General features: G+C 43.2%; 1 protein-coding gene across 9 annotated transcripts in view; it reads left to right on the top strand.

Moving 5' to 3' along the window:
• Positions 1-20,809, top strand: part of glrbb (glycine receptor, beta b) — a 176,464-nt gene that overhangs the window by 111,623 nt on the left and 44,032 nt on the right. For all 9 annotated transcript variants that reach the window (XM_059644883.1, XM_059644860.1, XM_059644864.1 and 6 more), the window contains one exon: positions 8,342-8,658. In XM_059644883.1, coding sequence (XP_059500866.1) covers positions 8,342-8,658 — 317 coding nt within the window. The remainder of the gene's footprint in view (positions 1-8,341; positions 8,659-20,809) is intronic.

The following is a 20,809-nucleotide window of genomic DNA, read 5'->3' as shown; positions in this document are numbered from 1 at the left end:
TGTGGACTTGTTGGGTGCAGGGCCTGTTTCCACACTGTAGGAATTCTAAGGTCTGATCTGAACTCATCAAGGATCTTCAGTCATCGTCATTCAAATTCATGACTAGAGAAACAGATATATGGGAATACCACCACCTGCATGTTCACCTTCAAGCCTGGCAACATCTCTGCTTGGAAATATAGTGCCATTCCTTCATTGTCGTTGGGTTAAAGTCCTGAAAGTCCTTCACAGTATTATGGGTCTACCTGTACCAAATGGATTGTAGCAGTTCAGGAAGGCCACCACCTCCAGCGTATTTATGGGTGGGCATTAAATAAATTAATAAAATGTTACTGAGTGACAGTGAAGATCTTTTCAATACCCGACTTGGACCATGGCTCAATTGGTTCATCACAGTCACCTCAGGCTGCTTACACAAGACAGACATAGGCCAGATATTCTTAAATATTTTAACAGATGTGGCCACTAGCCACTGCGTGAAATTTTTCCCCCTCAAATCATTTCAAAAACTGATCTTTACCTTAAACCTGTGCACCCTGGTTGCTTGTATCAGTGATAACAAAGTGTGGAGCTGGATGAACACAGCAGGCCAAGCAGCATCTCAGGAGCACAAAAGCTGACGTTTTGGGCCTAGACCCTTCATTGGAGAGGGGGAGGCGGACCGAAGATGGAGAGAAAAGAAGATAGGTAGAGAGAAGAGTATAGGTGAGGAGGTAGGGAGGGGATAGGTCAGTCCAAGGAAGATGGACAGGTCAAGGAGGCAGGATGAGGTAGTAGGTAGGAAATGGAGGTGCGGCTTGAGGTGGGAGGAAGGGATGGGTGAGAGGAAGAACAAGTTAGGGAAGCGGAGACAGGCTGGGCTGGTTTTGTGATGCACTGGGGGGAGGGGAACGAACTGGGCTGGTTTTGGGATGTAGTGGGGGAAGGGGAGATATTGAAGCTTGTGAAGTCCACATTGAAACCATTGGGCTGCAGGGTTCCCAAGCGGAATATGAGTTGCTGTTCTTGCAACCTTCGGGTGGCATCATTGTGGCACTGCAGGAGGCCCATGATGGACGTGTCGTCTGAGGAAAGGGAGGGGGAGTTAAAATGGTTCGCGACTGGGAGGTGCAGTTGTTTGTTGCGAACCGAGCAGAGGTGTTCTGCAAAGTGATCCCCAAGCCTCCACTTGGTTTCCCCAATGTAGAGGAAGCCACACCGAGTACAATGGATACAATATACCAAATTGGCAGATGTGCAGGTGAACATCTGCTTGATATGGAAGGTCATCTTGGGGCCTGGGATAGGGGTGAGGGACGAGGAATGGGGGCAAGTGCAGCGCTTCCTGCAATTGCAGGGGAAGGTACCGGTTGTGGTGGGGTTGGAGGGGAGTGTGGAGCGGACAAGGGAGTTGCTGAGAGAGTGGTCTCTCCGGAAGGCAGACAAGGGTGGGGATGGAAAAATGGCTTGGGTGGTGGGGTCGGATTGTAGATGGCAGAAGTGTCGGAGGATGATGCGTTGTATCCAGAGGTTTGTGGGGTGGTATGTGAGAACGAGGGGGATACTCTGGGGGCGGTTGTGGCGGGGGCGGGGTGTGAGGGATGTGGTGCGGGAGACGCGGTCAAGGGCGTTCTCGACCACTGCGTGGGGAAAGTTGCGGTCCTTGAAGAACGTGAACATCTGGGATGTGTGGGAGTGGAATGCCTCATCCTGGGAGCAGATGCGGCGGAGGCGGAGGATTTGGGAATAGGGGATGGAATTTTTGCAGGAGGGTGGGTGGGAGGAGGTGTATTCTAGGTAGCTGTGGGAGTCTGGGCTTGAAATGGACGTCAGTTCCTAGCTGGTTACCTGAGATGGAGACTGAGAGGTCCAGGAAGGTGAGGGATGTGTTAGAGATGGCCCAGGAGAACTGAAGGTTGGGGTGGAAGGTGTTGGTGAAATGGATGAACTGTTCGAGCTCCTCTGGGGAGCAAGAGGCGGTGCCAATACAGTCATCAATGTAACGGAGGAAGATGTGGGGTTTGGGGCCCTGTGTAGGTGCAGAAGAGGGACTGTTCCACGTAACCGACAAAGAGGCAGGCATAGCTTGGGCCCATGCGGGTACCCATGGCCACCCCCTTTGTCTGTAGGAAGTGGGAGGAATCTAAAGAGAAGTTGTTGAGCTCATCCCCTCCCCCCACTGCATCCCAAAACCAGCTCAGCCTTTCTCTGCTTCCCTAACTTGTTCTTCCTCTCACCCATCCCTTCCTCCCACCTCAAGCCGCACCTCCATTTCCTACCTACCACCTCATCCCGCCTCCTTGACCTGTCCATCTTCCCTGGACTGACCTATCCCCTCCCTACTTCCTCACCTATACTCTCCTCTCTACCTATCTTCTTTTCTCTCCATCTTCGGTCTGTCTCCCCCCTCTCCCTATTTATTCCAGCTCCCTCTCCCTATCCCCCTCTCTGATGAAGGGTCTAGGCCCAAAACGTCAGCTTTTGTGCTCCTGAGATGCTGCTTGGCTTGCTGAGTTCATCCAGCTCCACACTTTGTTATCACCCTGGTTGCTGATCGCTGTATGAAGTTGAAAGTTTTCTTCCTATCTATCCTGTCCATGCGTCTCAGTCAAATACCCATTCAACGTTTTCTGATTTAAGCAAGACAAACCCAAATGAATTTAGTTTGGCTTCGCAGTTGAATCATTCCAGCTTAGGCAACATCCTGGTGAATGTCTTCTGCGTCCTTTCTGGTACAATCACATCCTGTCTATAGCGTGGCAACCAGAACTGCACACAGTACTTCAGCCAAGGCGTAACTAACATTATATACAGCTTCATCATAACCTTCTCACTCTTATGTACAGTGTGTTGTCTAATAAAGGCGATTTGCTGACTTACCTTCTTAATTTCCTTATCTACCTTGGCTGCTTCCTTCAAGGATCTGTTAACACTTATGCCAATGTCTGTGTGATCACTAACGGCTTACTCCTGATTCTATTTTCATGTCTTATTAACATGGTAGAGTGTTGATCAAGTGAGTTGATTTTGATCTAGAACATATTTTCAGTAGTGTTTCAAGAGTTGGTTTTCTCATAGATGTCTACATTGTAGAGAAAGGTCCTTCAGCTTGTCAAGTCTGTGTCTATTATCAAAATCTTTCTCTGTCTCATCCTGTTTGGGGCCAATTATCATGATTTATGCTTATTTTGCTTGCTGATAGAGTTTGCCTGCTGCAACAATTTACTTGCTGCCAGGAACTGTGTTCTCCAACCTTTGCCAGTTTCCATAAGTCTATCTGCTCCACATTCTGTCAGCCTTGCCTACCATTGGAGTGTGGCCACCTCAATTTTGCTTACTTCTGAATCCTGTTCATGCAGTATTCACCAGTTCCTTCTCTGTCATTCGTCGGTCTTCACCTGAGACTGTCTGATTATTGTGACCTTTTTCATTTCCTTATTTAAACTCTGCTGCTTTTACCTCTCATCTTTCTGTATGGCCGAATTGTTCTCACATCTCATATTAATGTTGTAGCATGGCTGTTGCTGCTTTCCTTTGTTTTAACTTATCACAATTGTTCTGGGCAACGGATGGGTGCTGTTCCCATTGTTGTAAGGAGAGATTTTAACAATTTTCCTGCTACTGCCATGTTTAAGTATGTTTCGAGATGGAGATGAAGTATGTGTTGGTAGCTAGAACTATTTGTTGAACGACGCACTTCCAAGTTCAGAACACAGAGAGATCTCTGCATTACACTATTACGCAACAAGTTTTTCTACACATTTTGTCAGAGCTGATGTCACTCCCTGTGATGTCATCAACTATCCTGTTTGTACCAGCTGCCTTAGACTCAGCACAGGACTACAACTTGAACTATATGAGGTTAGTACAGGGATATTGAGGTGAGGAAGGTGTGGTCGCTGAAGAATTTGATTCCCTGGAACAAGTGGAGTAGGACCACTGGAATAGGCTCCACCTGAACCAGGGTGAGACCAACATCACAGTGAAAGGATAAATTGGATTGGTGTTGTGACTTCCCAGCAGTAAAATAGGATGGGATTCAAATAAAATAAGATGCCTGAAAATCACAGGAATAGGCGAGAGTCAACTTAAATGTACTTAAAGTCATCATTGGACAAGCATATGGACGTACATGGAATAGTATAGGTTAGATGGGCTTCAGATCAGTATGACAGGTCGGCACAACATCGAGGGCCGAAGGGCTTGTACTGTGCTGTAATGTTCTATGTTGAATGCCACACAAAGAGCAGGTTCAAGGATACCAAATAGTCAGAGAGCACATACGGTTATAAAATACAAGTATAAATTTAATGTCAAGAACCAAATGAATGCAGGAGCTGTTATTTACTTAAATGCTTGTACAGTTACATACACAACATCTAAAATAAGGAGATTGTAATCCAAATTGAGGCTCTAGTTGTCGAGCCAGATGGAATTACTGAAGCATGGCTTCGTAAACAAAAGGATTGGTAATTAAATATTGAGGGTTGGATATACCAGAAAGAATAAAGAAAGCTGAAGAGAATTCCTCGTGTCCTCTTTTACCAGAAAGAAGCAGAAGGAGCACAAATTTGACTTTGCCAGAGTGACAGAACCGACATTTCTGGAGGCCACTGTACGCTGTAGAGCACACGTGAGGGCTACCATTTGTAGTGCCATTGAAAGTGCTGCTTGTAAATGAACATACAGAGAATAACATGGCATTTGGGCTGTAACAACATTATTTAATCCTGTGCCAGTGAGCTGTCCTCAAAGTTTTTGATTCATTACAATGAATGAGGGGCTAGCAACTTACAAATACTAACTGTTATTCTACAACTGTAAATATAATCAAATTAGCCAAACAAAATCAGCTGATAATTACACACTTGTTGGAATGACTGTTGAGTAGGTATTTCCCTTTGTGTGGGAACCTTAAATTAGCAACATAGTTTAAAAACAAGAAGTTGTCCACTTTCATTGGAAATAATGAAGAATTGTTTTTCTCGTTGAGTTGTGTACCTTTGGAACCATTACCTCTGAGAGCTGTAGAAACTAGGGTCAGTGAATATATTCAAGGCTGCACTAGTCAGATTTTTGGTTGACCAGAGAATAGATGTTGGGTTCATAGATGGGGAGAGACAGATAGGAACATGGAGTTAGGGCCACAAGCAGATCAGCCACAATCTTTCAAGTAATGGAGCAGGTTCAAGGGCCAAAATGACCTGGTCCTAAAACTCGTAGTTATGTTTGCTCGACCTATTCATGACCAGCTGCTCAATCTCCAGTTCCCTGCATAAATCACATGCTCACAGCCTATATGCTGCACAATTCCACGTCTGTCTAATCCTCTGCTATAGGCCATCTCGGTCTTGTCTGCAAAAATCCTGAAAAAGAAGACACTGAAAAATATTCCAGAGCAACATTATTCAGTAACCCTTCCAACACAGCCTGACAAATGCCTGCAATTAATTGTAGTGAATTCCCTTTATGACTATCTCATGGGAGCCTCATCTGTCCTCATGCAGCTTCACAGTGTTACACCATATAGTTTATATATATGATGTAACAACTTATGTGGTTTAGATTGCTTTCTTTCACTGGAGGAGAATGCACATAGCCTTGGAGGATTTTCTTGAGCATCTCTGGACCTTGAAAGCTTGGCTTTGAACTACAATTCTCTCGGGTGAGGAGCAGCAGTCTGGTGTAATGATAGTGGGGGAAGAACAATGCTGTCATCCTGAAAGAAGACTGCAATTTCCTGCTTCTTTGACTCTGTACTAGTCCTTGGGTGGCACTTCAACAATTCTGCTAGTCTGATGGAACAGAGTACCAGACTACTGTAGCAGCCAGTACTTTTTGAACATCAACATCCTCAGCTACGATGACAGGAGTCTGAATCTGCATGACAGCGGATAGAATTTGCATGAGTCTGCCAAGTCTAAATAACTTGAAGAGGGAGGAGCTAGAAGAGATGACTTTGAAGCTAGCTAACATTAGTAAGCATGTGAGAATAAGGAGGAATGATTTGAATGGGTTCTGATTTCTGCTGGTTGGGTGATAGACTTGCAGTGCCTTGAATAGTGAGTTGTTAGCAATTGAATGAGCACTCTCTGACCTTGACCAATTGTATGGCATCATTTTAAGTCATTATAGCCAGGTTATCAGGATCAGACATGATTGTAGGTCATCTGCCCTCAGTTTTGTAAGATATGTCATAAAATTATCCGTGCCCCCTCTGAAAACCTGATCTCTCTAGCACGTAGGCCTCTAGTACCTGATCAGAGAACTTGATAACCCTCATTCTGACCTGTTGTTCCTTTGTTGTTCTTCTGCTTTCCAAGAAAAATTTTCTAATACAGCTTCGCTACCATTTGTAGCCCAAATAGCGCAAGATGAAGTGTTGGAAAATAGGATTAATATAGTTAAATGGTTGTTTCTGACTGCACAGGCTGAAGGAGCCGAAGTGTCTTTTCCTGTGCTGTAAACCTCTATGATTCTATGAATGTGTTTCATTTTTTAAAAAAAATGTACAGAAAGCCTTTAAGAAATGGAGGCTCAGTATGCAAGATGTTAGCCACTCACACTCCTGACCCCCTGAAGAGCACACTGCTGGTCAGCAATATGGTGCTACATGTTACCTTTGTTTTGATCAACTGGCAGCATGAGGTTTCTGTGCTACCACCTCAGCTCATAATTGCGTTTTCTTTATCTGGATTTCCAAAAAAATACACAGTGGATGGACTCATGATAAAGAGCAGGACCTATGGAGTGAGGAAACAAATAAAAGAATGACAAGAGAAAACTAGCTACAAATCAGAAACTCAATAGTGATTAAAGGTGGTTACTCACACTAACAAGAGTTGGGAAGTGGTATTCTACAAAGACCAATTTTGGGGCCACTGTGGTTCATAATTTAGACAGAATCAGGTACAATTTTAAACTTTGCCGATGACGCCAATTGATGTGTGTCATTAATGGAGAGGAAGAATGTGAAAAAATACAATAAATCATTGATAAGCTTGCAAATTAATTTCCAATTGGGAAAGAACTTCAATATTAGTAAGTATGAGGTGTACATACTACAAGAATAAGGAGGCCTCATTCTAAATGGTGCAAACCTTTCTTAATGGGATAAAGAAGAAAAGGAATTTCAGGGTACAATTAAAACCATAACAGGAAGAATGTGCTGAAATTCAAGCACTATTCCATTATATTACAGTTACATTCATACCAATAATAAAAATGCATTGATGTAATTACTAATTAAGTCAATTGATTCCCTTGTAAGCTATTATTCAGAATAAAAGATATTTTCACAGGTTTCCTTAATGTACGTTAAAATATCAAAAACAGGTTAAAATAAAACCTGTTCAAAAAACAATAATTAGAAACTAAGCTATTATTTGGAATTACATCTCCATCCCAATAATCACAGACAAATACATTCACCTGACACAAGTAGACAGCAGATTTGCAGAAATGACATTAAATAAAGCTAGACATAAAAGGACACTTATTGTGAATGCTTTGTAAAACAAAGGGTAAACTTTGATGAATCCTGTCGGAACTTTATTCTCGTGGCCCAAGCTAAATATCTGACATTTGTAAATCAATTGAAAAATCTTTCAGACCAAGTGTTAATCTAGATGAGAAAGACATAATCTTTGTATAGAGTTCAGAGCTTATTCTTTTGGGGCTGGCAATGGTCATGGAAATATTGAGCTGTGAAACCTTTGAAGAAAGTTTCCCAAATTGTCACTGTGCTGATGATAAATGATATGAACTAAGGAATAACTGGAGCTGTTTTAGAGGCTGTAAATTTGATAGGAGCACTGGAAAAGTGCTGGGGAGCGATAGCACACATTAGCCCAAGTAGAGCGGTTTGGGGTGGTGGGGATGTGCAGGAATTCCTGCTGCATGTGGTTCAAGGTGAGTACTGAAAGATGACAGTGTTGGTTTGCTGGGCAGCTGATTTGCAATGCAGAGTGACACTGACAGTGCCAGCTGAGGACAGCACAAAGATCCTATGTTCTCAACTTCATCCCCTTGCCAGAGGTGTGGTGATCCTCAAGTTAAACTTCCAATCAGTCAACCCCTCCTCTCTAATGAGAGAGCTGTCCTCTGAGAATACAGCTACTGTATTTTACTGAAATGTAATGAACTTAATGAAGGCCTGAGGAAGGGTCACTAGACCCAAAATGTTAACTGTAATCTTTTTCCTTCATTGATGCTGCCAGACTTGCCGAGCTTTTCCAGCAACTTCTGTTTTCGTTCCTGATTTATAGCATCTGCAGTTCTTTCAGTTTTTAATGAATGTAGTATTTACATTGAAAACTACTTTTTAAATATTACTGTTAACATGCATGTTTATTTCTCACAGGTATCTTCTCAGTCCTCAACTTGTCTTCTGAGTGTATGTCTCTTGCTGCAGAGCTGCCCAAGGTCTCCTATGTGAAAGCTTTGGACATCTGGTTGATTGCTTGCCTCCTGTTTGGGTTTGCATCCCTTGTAGAATATGCTGTGGTGCAGGTTTTGCTGAACAGCCCAAAAAAAGTTGAAGCTGAAAGGGCTCGAATGCAAAAAAAACTGAAGGCCAAGGAGCAGGCTGAAGGAAAAGTATGTGGGAATTGGGTCAAACCATCCTCTAAGAATACTGTAAATGGAACAGGTACTCCTGTTCATATTAACACATTACAGGTAAGAAACTGAATGACTTACTTATAGTTCACTTTCACTTCTGCCACTTCACTGTTTGGAACTATGAAAGTTATGAGAAAGGATTGTTACGTCATTATTATCGTAGCAACAATTAAAATCTTTTTTGTGTTGGGGAGCTTCGCAAATCTACACGATCCTGGAAATTTTCTAGTAATCCCTAAGGGACAACAGTAGTTTCACAAACAAAAGCAATATTATGATGTTCTTATTTTGTTAAATTATTTCAGAAACAATCTACCAATAAGTATGAAAAACACGGATTACACTTAATTTTCAGGACATGGCTTATATTGAATGACTGTAGGTAGAATTTTGTTGATCCTGCTCAGATTCGTAGAGCTCTGTTTTAAAATTGAAAAAGAATAATTTTCATAATTCATGCTAGCAACTCCAATTGCTGACATCAATATTCAAACTTCAGGTGCAAATTTCAATTCCAGAATATACCCTGAGTGAGTGAGGCTGCTAGATCAGAACGATGGAAGGCTAGCCAAAGTTGAAAAGGAATGGGACCAATCAGTAAACAAAAGATTAGGTTAGATTAGATTCCCTACAGTGTGGAAACAGGCCCTATGGCCCAACAAGTCCACACCACCCCTTGAAGCATCCCACCCAAACCATCCCCCTATAACCCACACACCTCTGAACACTACGGGCAATTTAGCATTGCCTATCCACCTAGCTTGCACATCTTTGGACTGTGGGAAGAAACCGGACCACCCGGAGGAAACCCACGCAGACAGCAGGAGAATGTGCAAATTCCACACAGACAGTTGCCCGAGGCTGGAATCGAACCCGGGTCCCTGGTGCTGTGAGGCTGCAGTGCTAACCACTGAGCCACCGTGCTGCCCCAAAACATGGCCTGAAATTAATATTAAGTAAACCAATGGCTTAAAATCAAATATGTTGCAAATTAAGCACTTTAATATATCTATCCATTTCTTCCATTTGCAATTCATCAACTGAGGTTTGAAATTTTGGCTGCAGAGGTAATGACAAATAACTAGCACAGCAGTGAGGTACTGGCTCCTCCACTCTGTTCTGTAATTCAGGAATATCACAGCAGAACATTTACATCGGTTCCATTTCTTCCCTTGGTTTATTCGTGCCCGAAAATCAATCTATTTTGTTTTTGAACATGTGCAAACGCCCAGTGTCGGATAGAAAAATGCAAAGATTCACAATCCTTTGAAGAAATTTTAACCACAGTCCTAAACAGGCAGCAACCTCTCTCCCTCCTCCATTCTGAAAATCTTAGCTGCGTTTTACACAGGGCAACATGGCCCTGCCCTAAAGGCATTGCCAGACCTCATGGGGGCAGAAGGGGCTCCATTGTCTATAGGGTTCCTGAGCAGGTGGCATTAAAAAAATCTAACTGCCAGAATGCATATCTCTCTTGCTACATCTAAAATTCTAGTGATGGTGGCCACTGAAGGGCCATTATTGGCCAAAGGGCAAGCAGATCGTCTGACACTTGGCCTATTGTAAGTAAAATACCCATTGTTTGGGTAGGCAGTGGGACATGTAGTGCCACCATGGCACCCAGTTCAACATGTTGCAAATTGGAGGGGAGATGTAAAAATATCACATCACTTATAAGACTATGACTCCTGGTAAAGAGCCTCTTGGCGTCTCTCTTGACAGACCTTTTATAAATTTTAAGCACTTTTTAATTAGATTATCTTTCATTCATCGAAACTCCAAAGAATCGCCACTATCTCACTCAATCTTTTCTCACTGGACAGTCTGCTCATTTCAGAGATAAATTAGTGAACTTCTGTTGTACTGTTTCTAAGGCAGGTACACCTTTCCTTAGAAGGATGACTGTATATATTGTACTCAGCAACCTTATTAAAGATTTCCTTAAGCTTATATTGCAGCTTTGTGCAACTGCTGCTAACGTGACATTTGTGTTCCTAATTGCTTTGTATACAAGGGATCACAGGTCCCTTTGAATTTCATATCACAGTGTCCTATCTTGTAAAATATATTCACCCTTGCCATCTGCACTCCAAATCTGAATACTTTAACACTTCCCTACATCATGTTACACTTGCCACCTTCTTGTCCAGTGTCTTACTTGGGCAATACCCTTTACAACTTATTTCAACACATGTCATGGTTTGCTTTTTTTTAAACCCAAATTGTATTGTTTGCAAACTTGGATATATTATCTAAGGTTTTGGCGTAGATTTGTAGCTCTGGTTGTGGATGCTGATGTTGGTTGGCTAGCCAAGCTGGTTCGTTGTTGTTCCACAGATGTTTCCTTACCCTGCTGGGTAACATGATCAGTGCAGCCTCCAATGAAGTGCCGTTGTGTTTTCCCACCTGGCTTTGGTCTCCAATGAAACGCCGTTGTGTTTCGTCACCTGGTTTTTAAGGCAGGAAAACACAACGGGACTTCATCAGAGGCTGCACTGATGATGTTACCCAGTAGGGTAATGAAACGTCTGCGGAACAACAACGAACCAGCTTGGATATAATATATTTGTCCCCTTCATTTAATCCATTGATGTAAATTGTATATAAAGCTGAGGGCCAAATACCAATTCTTGTGATATTTCATTAATTACAGCCTGTCATCCCAAAAATTACTAACTTATTTCTGTTTTCTGTACATGAACCAATCCTCAATATATTATTACTAATCTTGTGAACAGGATCCTGTGTAATAACCTATGTCAATTTATTGATTTTCTTCTGAAAATTCAAACAGACCACAGTAAGACCTCAATGCTATCTGTGGATGACTGTCATATAGCCCACCATATCATGAATGTCACTAAACATATTTTAGATGTCTTTGCACTGCAGTATAAAACCCCAGAGCATACTTGAGAAATTTTGGCTTTTTGGGTAGGAAAGCAGACAGGCAAGCAGGCAGGTATTTGTCTGACTCTGTAGAAGCATCGATTTCTTTGGGCTCGTCAGTTAAAGATCTTTCATCTACGATTGCCTGTCTAACAGATCCATAGTGCAGGGTATATTGTTCTTTCCCTACAATTGAACTCCAGCAGAGAGAACAAGGGGCAGTTTTGGGCCACTCCCACAGCCACATACAAAGATTCTCATTTGATTTGGTTGACACTCATCTTGCTCCTCTTTTCTGTCAGCACAGTTGTTTACACCCAGTGTGATGAAACGAGTTAGCAATTCTGGCTTCCATTATCACTTTCCACACCTTTTTCATCATGACCGTGGCCTCTGGAACAGTAGTTTTGAATGTCTACATTTTATCAATGACCTCAACAATGAGAGATCAGCTGCCATCAGAGGTGAGTTTTCAGGCACACAATCATCCCTTGGTCCGTTGGATGGAGATTTTCACACTGATGGGAGGGAAGAGCATCAGTTGGATGGCTCAAGGCCCTGATTTTAGGATGTGCAGGATAATTTTCTGTAAATGTTAGTATTCTTCCTTTTCCAATGACCAATTTCCTAATCTGTTTTAAAAACACTGGAAGTGTTCAAAGTATCTTACTGGACTTGGACAGTGTAGATAGTATAAGTGTTGGTAAAGATCTGTAGCTAGGGTTGTGGGTGAGATTGTTGACTTGCTCACTAAGCTGGCTTGTTCTCAGTCAGACGTTTTGTCAGCATGCTAGGTGACGTCATCAGTGGAGTCTCTGATGAAGTCATGTTGTTCTACTCCGCTTGGAATTTATACTGTCTGGTCTGTTGTAGTGAGTAGTGTCTTTTCCAATATTGATCTAACGTATTTTTATATGGGGTCCAATTCTATATGTTGATAACAGTACAAGTGGGGAACCATGTCTCTAGGAATTCCTGTGTGTGAAGGTAATATCCTGACATAGGAAAGAACTGTGGCTTTTTGAACTTTTCTTTCATAAGAAACAACAGCCCTTCCAGTGCCGTCCAGTTAGGTCCAATAATATCAGAGATAATGGGAACTGCAGATGCTGGAGAATCCAAGATAATAAAATGTGAGGCTGGATGAACACAGCAGGCCAAGCAGCATCTCAGGAGCACAAAAGCTGACGTTTCGGGCCTAGACCCTTCATCAGAGAGGGGGATGGGGTGAGGGTTTTGGAATAAATAGGGAGAGAGGGGGAGGCGGACCGAAGATGGAGAGAAAAGAAGATAGGTGGAGAGAGTATAGGTGGGGAGGTAGGGAGGGGATAGGTCAGTCCAGGGAAGCCGGACAGGTCAAGGAGGTGGGATGAGGTTAGGAGGTAGAGGGGGTGTGGCTTGGGGTGGGAGGAGTATATACACCTGCATTCCGCATGCAGATGGCCTCAAGGCCCTCCGCTTCTTCCTGTCCCGCAGGCCTGACCAGTCCCCCTCCACCGACACCCTCATCCGCCTAGCCGAACTCGTCCTCACCCTCAACAACTTCTCTTTTGACTCCTCCCACTTCCTACAGACTAAGGCGGTGGCCATGGGCACCCGCATGGGCCCCAGCTATGCCTGCCTCTTTGTAGGTTACGTGGAACAGTCCCTCTTCCGCACCTACACAGGCCCCACACCCAACCTGCTCCTCCGGTACATTGATGACTGTATCGGCGCCGCCTCTTGCTCCCCAGAGGAGCTCAAACAGTTCATTCACTTCACCAACACCTTCCACCCCAACCTTCAGTTGACCTGGGCCATCTCCAGCACATCCCTCACCTTCCTGGACCTCTCAGTCTCCATCTCAGGCAACCAGCTTGTAACTGATGCCCAGTTCAAGCCCACCGACTCCCACAGCTACCTAGAATACACCTCCTCCCACCCACCCTCCTGCAAAAATTCCATCCCCTATTCCCAATTCCTCCGCCTCCGCCGCATCTGCTCCCACGATAAGACATTCCACTCCCGCACATCCCAGATGTCCAAGTTCTTCAAGGACCGCAACTTCCCCCCACAGTGATCGAGAACGCCCTTGACCGCGTCTCCCGTATTTCCCGCAACACATCCCTCACACCCCGCCCCCACCACAACCGCCCAAAGAGGATCCCCCTCGTTCTCACACACCACCCCACCAACCTCCAGATACAACGTATCATCCTCCGACACTTCCGCCATCTACAATCCGACCCCACCACCCAAGACATTTTTCCATCCCCACCCCTGTCTGCTTTCCGGAGAGACCACTCTCTCCGTGACTCCCTTGTTCGCTCCACACTGCCCTCCAACCCCACCACACCCGGCACCTTCCCCTGCAACCGCAGGAAATGCTACACTTGCCCCCACACCTTCTCCCTCACCCCTATCCCAGGCCCCAAGATGACATTTCACATTAAACAGAGGTTCACCTGCACATCTGCCAATGTGGTATACTGCATCCACTGTACCCGGTGTGGCATCCTCTACATTGGGGAAACCAAGCGGAGGCTTGGGGACCGCTTTGCAGAACACCTCCGCTCAGTTCGCAACAAACAACTGCACCTCCCAGTCGCAAACCATTTCCACTCCCCCTCCCATTCTTTAGATGACATGTCCATCATGGGCCTCCTGCAGTGCCACAATGATGCGACCTGAAGGTTGCAGGAACAGCAACTCATATTCCGCCTGGGAACCCTGCAGCCTAATGGTATCAATGTGGACTTCACCAGTTTCAAAATCTCCCCTTCCCCCACCTCACCCCTAAACCAGCCCAGTTCGTCCCCTCCCCCCACTGCACCACACAACCAGCCCAGCTCTTCCCCTCCACCCACTGCATCCCAAAACCAGTCCAAACTGTCTCTGCCTCCCTAACCTGTTCTTCCTCTCACCCATCCCTTCCTCCCACCCCAAGCCGCACCCCCATCTACCTACTAACCTCATCCCACCTCCTTGACCTGTCCGTCTTCCCTGGACTGACCTATCCCCTCCCTTCCTCCCACCTATACTCTCTCCACCTATCTTCTTTTCTCTCCATCTTCGGTCTGCCTCCCCCTCTCTCCCTATTTATTCCAGAACCCTCACCCCATCCCCCTCTCTGATGAAGGGTCTAGGCCCGAAACGTCAGCTTTTGTGCTCCTGAGATGCTGCTTGGCCTGCTGTGTTCATCCAGCCTCCCATTTTATTATCTTAGGTTCAATAGTAGACAGGATCTGGCAAACATAGACTGAGAGCAGTTACTTGCAGGCAAGACTACATTTGGAAAATGGGAGCATTTTAAAAGCAGCATAGTGAGAATTCAAGGTCAGCAAGTCATGGGAACCCTGGGTTTTAAAGGATACCGAAAGTTTGATAAAGAAAGAGCAGGAAGCATATGACAGGAAAACAGGGAGGCCCTTCAAAAGTATAGAGAGTTTAAGAGGTTGCTTTAAAAGGAAATTAGGAGAGCGAAGAGGAACCATGAAATATATTTGGCAAATGAGATTACAGAAAGCCCCTTGGCTTTTTATATGAATCACCATGGAAAGAGTGGCACCTATCACAAGCCAAAGGGACAGTCCATTCATGGAGCCATCGGACATGGCTGAGGTCTTAAATGAATACTTCTCATCTGTACTGACAGAGGAGAAAGACGTAGCTGGAGATTTCACTTGGGATGGTGAGGTTCTAGAACACGCTAATATTAATAAGGAGGAGTATTAGATGTTATAGTAGGCATATTGGTGCATAAACCCCCAGAGCCTGACAAGATGTATCATGGGCCTTTATGGGAGCGAAAGGAGAAGATTTCCAGAGCCTTAGTGGAGATATTAAATACTTTTCTGGCTGCAGGTAAAGTGACAGATACCCAAAGAGTAGCTAATGCAATTCCTATGTTCAACAAGGGCAGCAGGGATAAGCCAGGTAGTTTTTGACCTGTTGGTCTGAAATCAGTTGTATGGAAAATGTTGGGAAAAAAATTCTGAAGGACAGAATTATCAATCATTGAATAATTCAGGAATAGATCAGGGATAACCAGCGTGATTCCTTAGGAGACCCTGACTAATTTGTGTTTTGTAAATATATTGATGAGGGTAATGATGTTGATGTGTTTTACATAGATTTCAGTAAGATCTTTAAAAAGGTCCCACAGGGAAAGCTATTCCCAAAGTAACAGCCCATGGAATCCTAGGCAAGTTGGCAAAGTAGATCCAAAATCGGCTTACCAATAGGAGACAAAGGGTGATAATGGAGGATTGCTTTAATAACTGGAAACCTGTGACCAGCAATGTAGCACAGGATTCGATGGTTGGACTGATGCAATTTGTTATGCTACGTTAACAACTTGGATGCACATATAGAAGGTGCGTTAAGTAAGTTTGCAGATGATACCTAAATTAATGGTGGTTTTGATCGTGAGGAGGATGGTCTCGGGCTACAATCTGATATTGATCAGCTGGAAAATTGACCAGGGCAATGGCAGATGGAATTTAATCCCAATAAGTATGAGTTGATGTGTTTTAGGGGATCTAATAAGAAGGTTTAATAATATACACAATGTATGCTAAGCCTTTAGGGAATACATGAAGGTGTCAGCACAGGTAGACATGGTGGTGAAGAAGGTATATTGGATGCTTTCTTTCATTAGCCAGGGTGTAGAATTGGGGAATAAGGAAATCTAGTCACAAATTCATAAAACATTAGTTAAGCCACAGATGGAATACTGTGTGCAAGTCCACTTCCTACACTGTTTAGAGGGTACAGAGGAGCTTCATCAAGATGTGGCCTGGATGAAAAGTCTCAGTCTCAGGAGAGACCGGATAGGCTGGGTTTGTTTTCCTTAGAGCGGGGGAGCCAATAGAGGATCTGATTGAGGCATACAAAATTATGAGAGGCATAGACAAAGTAGATTGTGAGAATCTCTTCCTCCATAGCAGACATGATCTGAGGCAAGAGGGCATCAGTTTAAAGTGAGGAATGAGTCAGTTAGAGGAGACCTGAAGAATATTTTTTTCACGTATTTCAGGTAGAAATATGAAACATACTGCCTGAGAGGGTGGTGAAGGGCAGGCACTCTCGCTACATTCAAGAAGCATTTGGAGGAGTACTTAAAATACCAGAATGTAACAGACTGTGAACCAAGTGCATGTAAATGGAATTTGTGTAGTTTTGTGTTTGTTCGTTGTCACAGAAGGGGAGATTGGAAAATAGGAATAGAATAGCTTGGTGATAGTTTTTGACTGGCTATATTGGGCTAAAAAGCCATTTTCTGTGCTGTAGATCTTTTTGACTCCTATTAAATCCTTGGCTGTCCATCTTCTCTACTCTATCTCTTTCATTTCTTTGTTGCCCAGTATAACTTCTGCTGTGTTTGCCTCTAAGGGTCTTGCATTTAGCTTTGGTGATCTCTCCCTTTTTTACTTACCACGTAGCTTGTGAGAGATTTTACATTTCTTGCAAATTTACTGTCTGTTTACCATCACTTTATCAGTGATTTAATCAGCAGTTACTGATTTTTTTTTAAAACCCAATCCTCCGCCTTACTATCTTTTAAACAACATTGTAGCCTTTAACATTTAACAACTCTTAATCAAGTATTATTATGAACTTATCCAGTTAATCCAGATGTACCACTTTTCTCGTAGATGCTTTTCTTAGTCGAGGATACCTTTGTTCAATGTGAATTGTAAACTATTAACTCGATAATTGATTATTACCCACAGTTTAACATGCTTATAGGGATAATTGTTTGTGTCATTGGGTGGTCTTAATTAGCTTGACAAGGGGATGGAAAGAGAGCGCTCGGGTTCAAGGGAAGCAAAAGTAATTCAAGAAATTAAAAGACCAGTAATCAAAATTAGAAGACGGACAAAGCAAGGGCAAACATCAAGTAAGATCAAAATTAAAAATAATGTTAAAAAGGTTGAATTAAAGGTGGTCTGTCTGTGTGTGTTGAATTCACAAAGAAACATTGATGAAGTGCTCAAAAGGTTGGCAGCACCCCCAGATAGAGAAGCCATCAGCCTCAGATGGAAGGCATCTTAAGTTGCTGGGTGGTAAGGGACTAAATTGTGGAGCTGTTGGCAGTAATTTTCCAGGTCTCTTTGAATGCAGGATTAGTCCCAGGGACTAGAGGATTGTAAATGTAACACTATTGATTGGAAAAAGGGCAAAGGATAACCCAGGAAATTACATACCTGTCAGCTTAATAGTCAATGGTGAGAAAACTGATGAAGGTCATGATACAGGATAAGGTAACTATACACTTGGGGAAAAAAATAAATTAGTCAACATGGCTCTGTCAAGGGCAGACCATGTCCGGTAAATTTGATTGAGTTCTTTGACAAGGTGACAGAGCTAGTGGAACCTGCTAGGGAAGACAGTGGAAGGGCAATGGCAGGGGTTTCTAGGGGTAATTCAGAAGGCACAGCAGAAATTTATCTTAAAGAAGAAGAAATATACTAAGGGGAGGAAAAGACAACCATGGCTAACAAGGGAAATCAGCAACAGCATAGTGAGAAACCAAAAGATTAGGAAGTCTTTTTAAAAACCAGCAAAGGATAATCAAAATAGCAATATGGAGGGATAAAATGAAATGCGAGGGTGAGCCAGCAAGTAATATAAAGGAAGATTGCAAGTTTTTTTTAGATACATAAGAGGTAAGAGAGGAACAAGAGTGGACTTTGGAGCGCTGCAAGATGAGGCTGGAGAAATAGTAATGGGGAACAAAGAAATGGCAGAGGAACTGATGGATCACTTTGCATCAGTTTTCACACTAGCAGCATACCAGAATTTTAGGACTGTCAGAGAGTAGAGGTGAGTGTAGTGGCCAAAACTAAGGTGAAAGTGCGGGGAAAGCTGAAAGGTCTGATGGCAGATGAGTTACCCAGATTGGATGGGCTCCACCCCAGGACTCTGGAAGAGATATCTGAGCAGATTATAGAGATTAGTGATGATCTTTCAGGGATCACTGGAGTCAGGGAGCATTGCATAGGATTAGAAATGGCTGATGTAACACCTTTGTTTAAGAAGGGACGGAGGGAGAAGACAGGAAACTATAGGCTGCTAAGCCTGATCTTGGTCGTTGATAATATTTTACGGTCCATTACCAAGGATGAGGGAAAAAAAAGGCTGAGCCAGCATGGATTCATCAAGGGGAGGTCACACCTGAGAAATATGTTAGAATTCTTTGAGGTGATGTACAAGTTAGACAAAGGAGTGCCAGTGGTTGTGTTCTATTTAAATTTTCAGAAGGCCTTGAAATAAGACAAAAGCCTGTGGTGTTAGGGACAAGGTACTGGCATAGATCGTGGACCGTTTGATTGAAAGCAGGCGAAGAGTAGAAATAAAGGGGTCTTTTCGTAGCAGCCAGTGACCATTGGATTTTTGCGTGGGTCAGTGTTGGAGCCACACCTATTCGTGTAAAACATTAGGAAACTAGTCAAAGGAATCAATAAGTTTGCAGATGACACACATCGGTGGAGGGAAAGGTAGTCTTGTGGAGGCAGGGAATCTGCTGAAGGACTTGGTCAGGCTACAAGAGTGAGCAAAGACATGGCAGATGGAATACAGTGTGGAAAAGTGTGAGGTTATGCATTTTGGGAGGAAGAACAGAGGCTTCAACTATTTTCTGAATGAGGACAGGCTTCGGAAATCTGACAGACAAAGCGACTCGGCGTCCCAGTTCAGGATTCTCTTACAGTTGAAATGCAAGTTAGGAAGGTAAATGCAATGTTAGCATTCTTTTTGAGAGGGCTGGAATACTGGAACAGGGGTGCTAAGGATCAGACCACATTTTTAATAATGAGTGATTTTGGGCCCTGTATCTAAAGAAGGATGTGCTGCTTGGAGTGTGTCCAGAGGAGTTTTATAATAATCCCAAGGATGAAGGGCTTGTCATATGAGGAGCACCTGAGGCCTCTGGGTCTGTACTCAATAGTGTTTAGTAGGGCGAGGGAAAATCTGTTTGAAATTTGCAGCATACTGAGAGGCCTAGATAGAATGGATGTAATGAAAATGTTTCCCCTACTAGGAGAACCAGAACCCAAGGCCACAGCCTCAGAATGAAGGGACAACCTCTAAGAATTGAGATGAGGAATTTCTGCAAGTCAGTGGGTCATAAATCTGTAGAATTCATTACCACAGAGTACTGTGGAGGCCAAGTCATTGAGCATATTTAAGACAGCGATAGTAAAGGGATCAAGGGTTGTTGGGAAAAAGCAGGAGAATGAGATTGAAAAACATATCAGCTATGATCGAATAGAAGAGCAGACTCAGTGGGCCGTAGGTCTAATTCTGTTCCTGTATGTTGGTTATTATAGATGAGGGTAGTGCTGTGGATGTTGTATATTTGGACTGACCAGAAGTATTCTTATATGGTTCCACGTATCAGGTTGATTAGCAAATTAGGAGCATTTGGACTTAATGGGTTCTTAGCAGCGTGGAGTAGAAGTTTTCAAAAAGATAGGAAACAGAGGGTATGGGTAGATGGGTGCTTTTCAGATTAAAGACAATTTGAAAGTGGTGTCCTCCAGGGATTGGTATTGAGAACCTTGCTTTTTCTGATTTATATAAACAGTTTTGAGATGGTGTTGAGGGAAAAATCTCTAAATTTACAGATTTTGGATTTGATTTATTACAGGTACTTGTACCGTGATACAGTGAAAATATTGTTTTGCATGCTGCCCAGACAGATAATACTAAACTAGTGAAAATAATTAATTGTGAGGATGATGCTGAATGATTTCAGAGGGATACTGACAAGTTGGTTAAATGGATAGACACCTGGCAGATGAAATTCCAAGCTGAGAAGTGTGAAGAAATGCATTTTGGTAGTGGAAAGATTGAGAGATAATAAAATTCAATGGTACAGGAGCAGAGAGGCCTCTGGATTCGCATGCATGATTCTCTGAAGTTGACCAGACAAGTCGAAACTGTGGTTCAGCAAGTTTATAGGATCCTTAAGGTTTATAAATAGAGGCATAGAGTATAAAAGCAAGGCAGTGATTCTATACCTCTATTAATCATTGGTCAGACCATATTTTGAGTACTGTGTTAGGTTCTCGGCATCTTATTTAAAGAAGAATGTTAAAGCCCTAGAAAGAGTGCAAAGGAAATTTATTAGAATGAGCCTGGGCATGTGGGATTTTAGATACAAGGAAAGATTAGAGAAGTTGGGTTTATTCTCCTTGGAGCAGAAAAGATAGCCTTATTGAGGTTTGCAAAATTATGATTAATTTTGAGAGGCTAAAGAAAGATATTCTATTTCCACTGGATGGTATGTCAGTTACTAGGGATCACAATTGCACTATTGTCAGCGAGAGAGCTA

This window comes from Stegostoma tigrinum, chromosome 1 (assembly GCF_030684315.1).
Source record: "Stegostoma tigrinum isolate sSteTig4 chromosome 1, sSteTig4.hap1, whole genome shotgun sequence".
Lineage (NCBI taxonomy): Eukaryota > Metazoa > Chordata > Chondrichthyes > Orectolobiformes > Stegostomatidae > Stegostoma > Stegostoma tigrinum.
The sequence above is the reverse complement of the archived record's forward strand: the minus strand, read 5'-3'. Positions and strand labels throughout refer to the sequence as shown.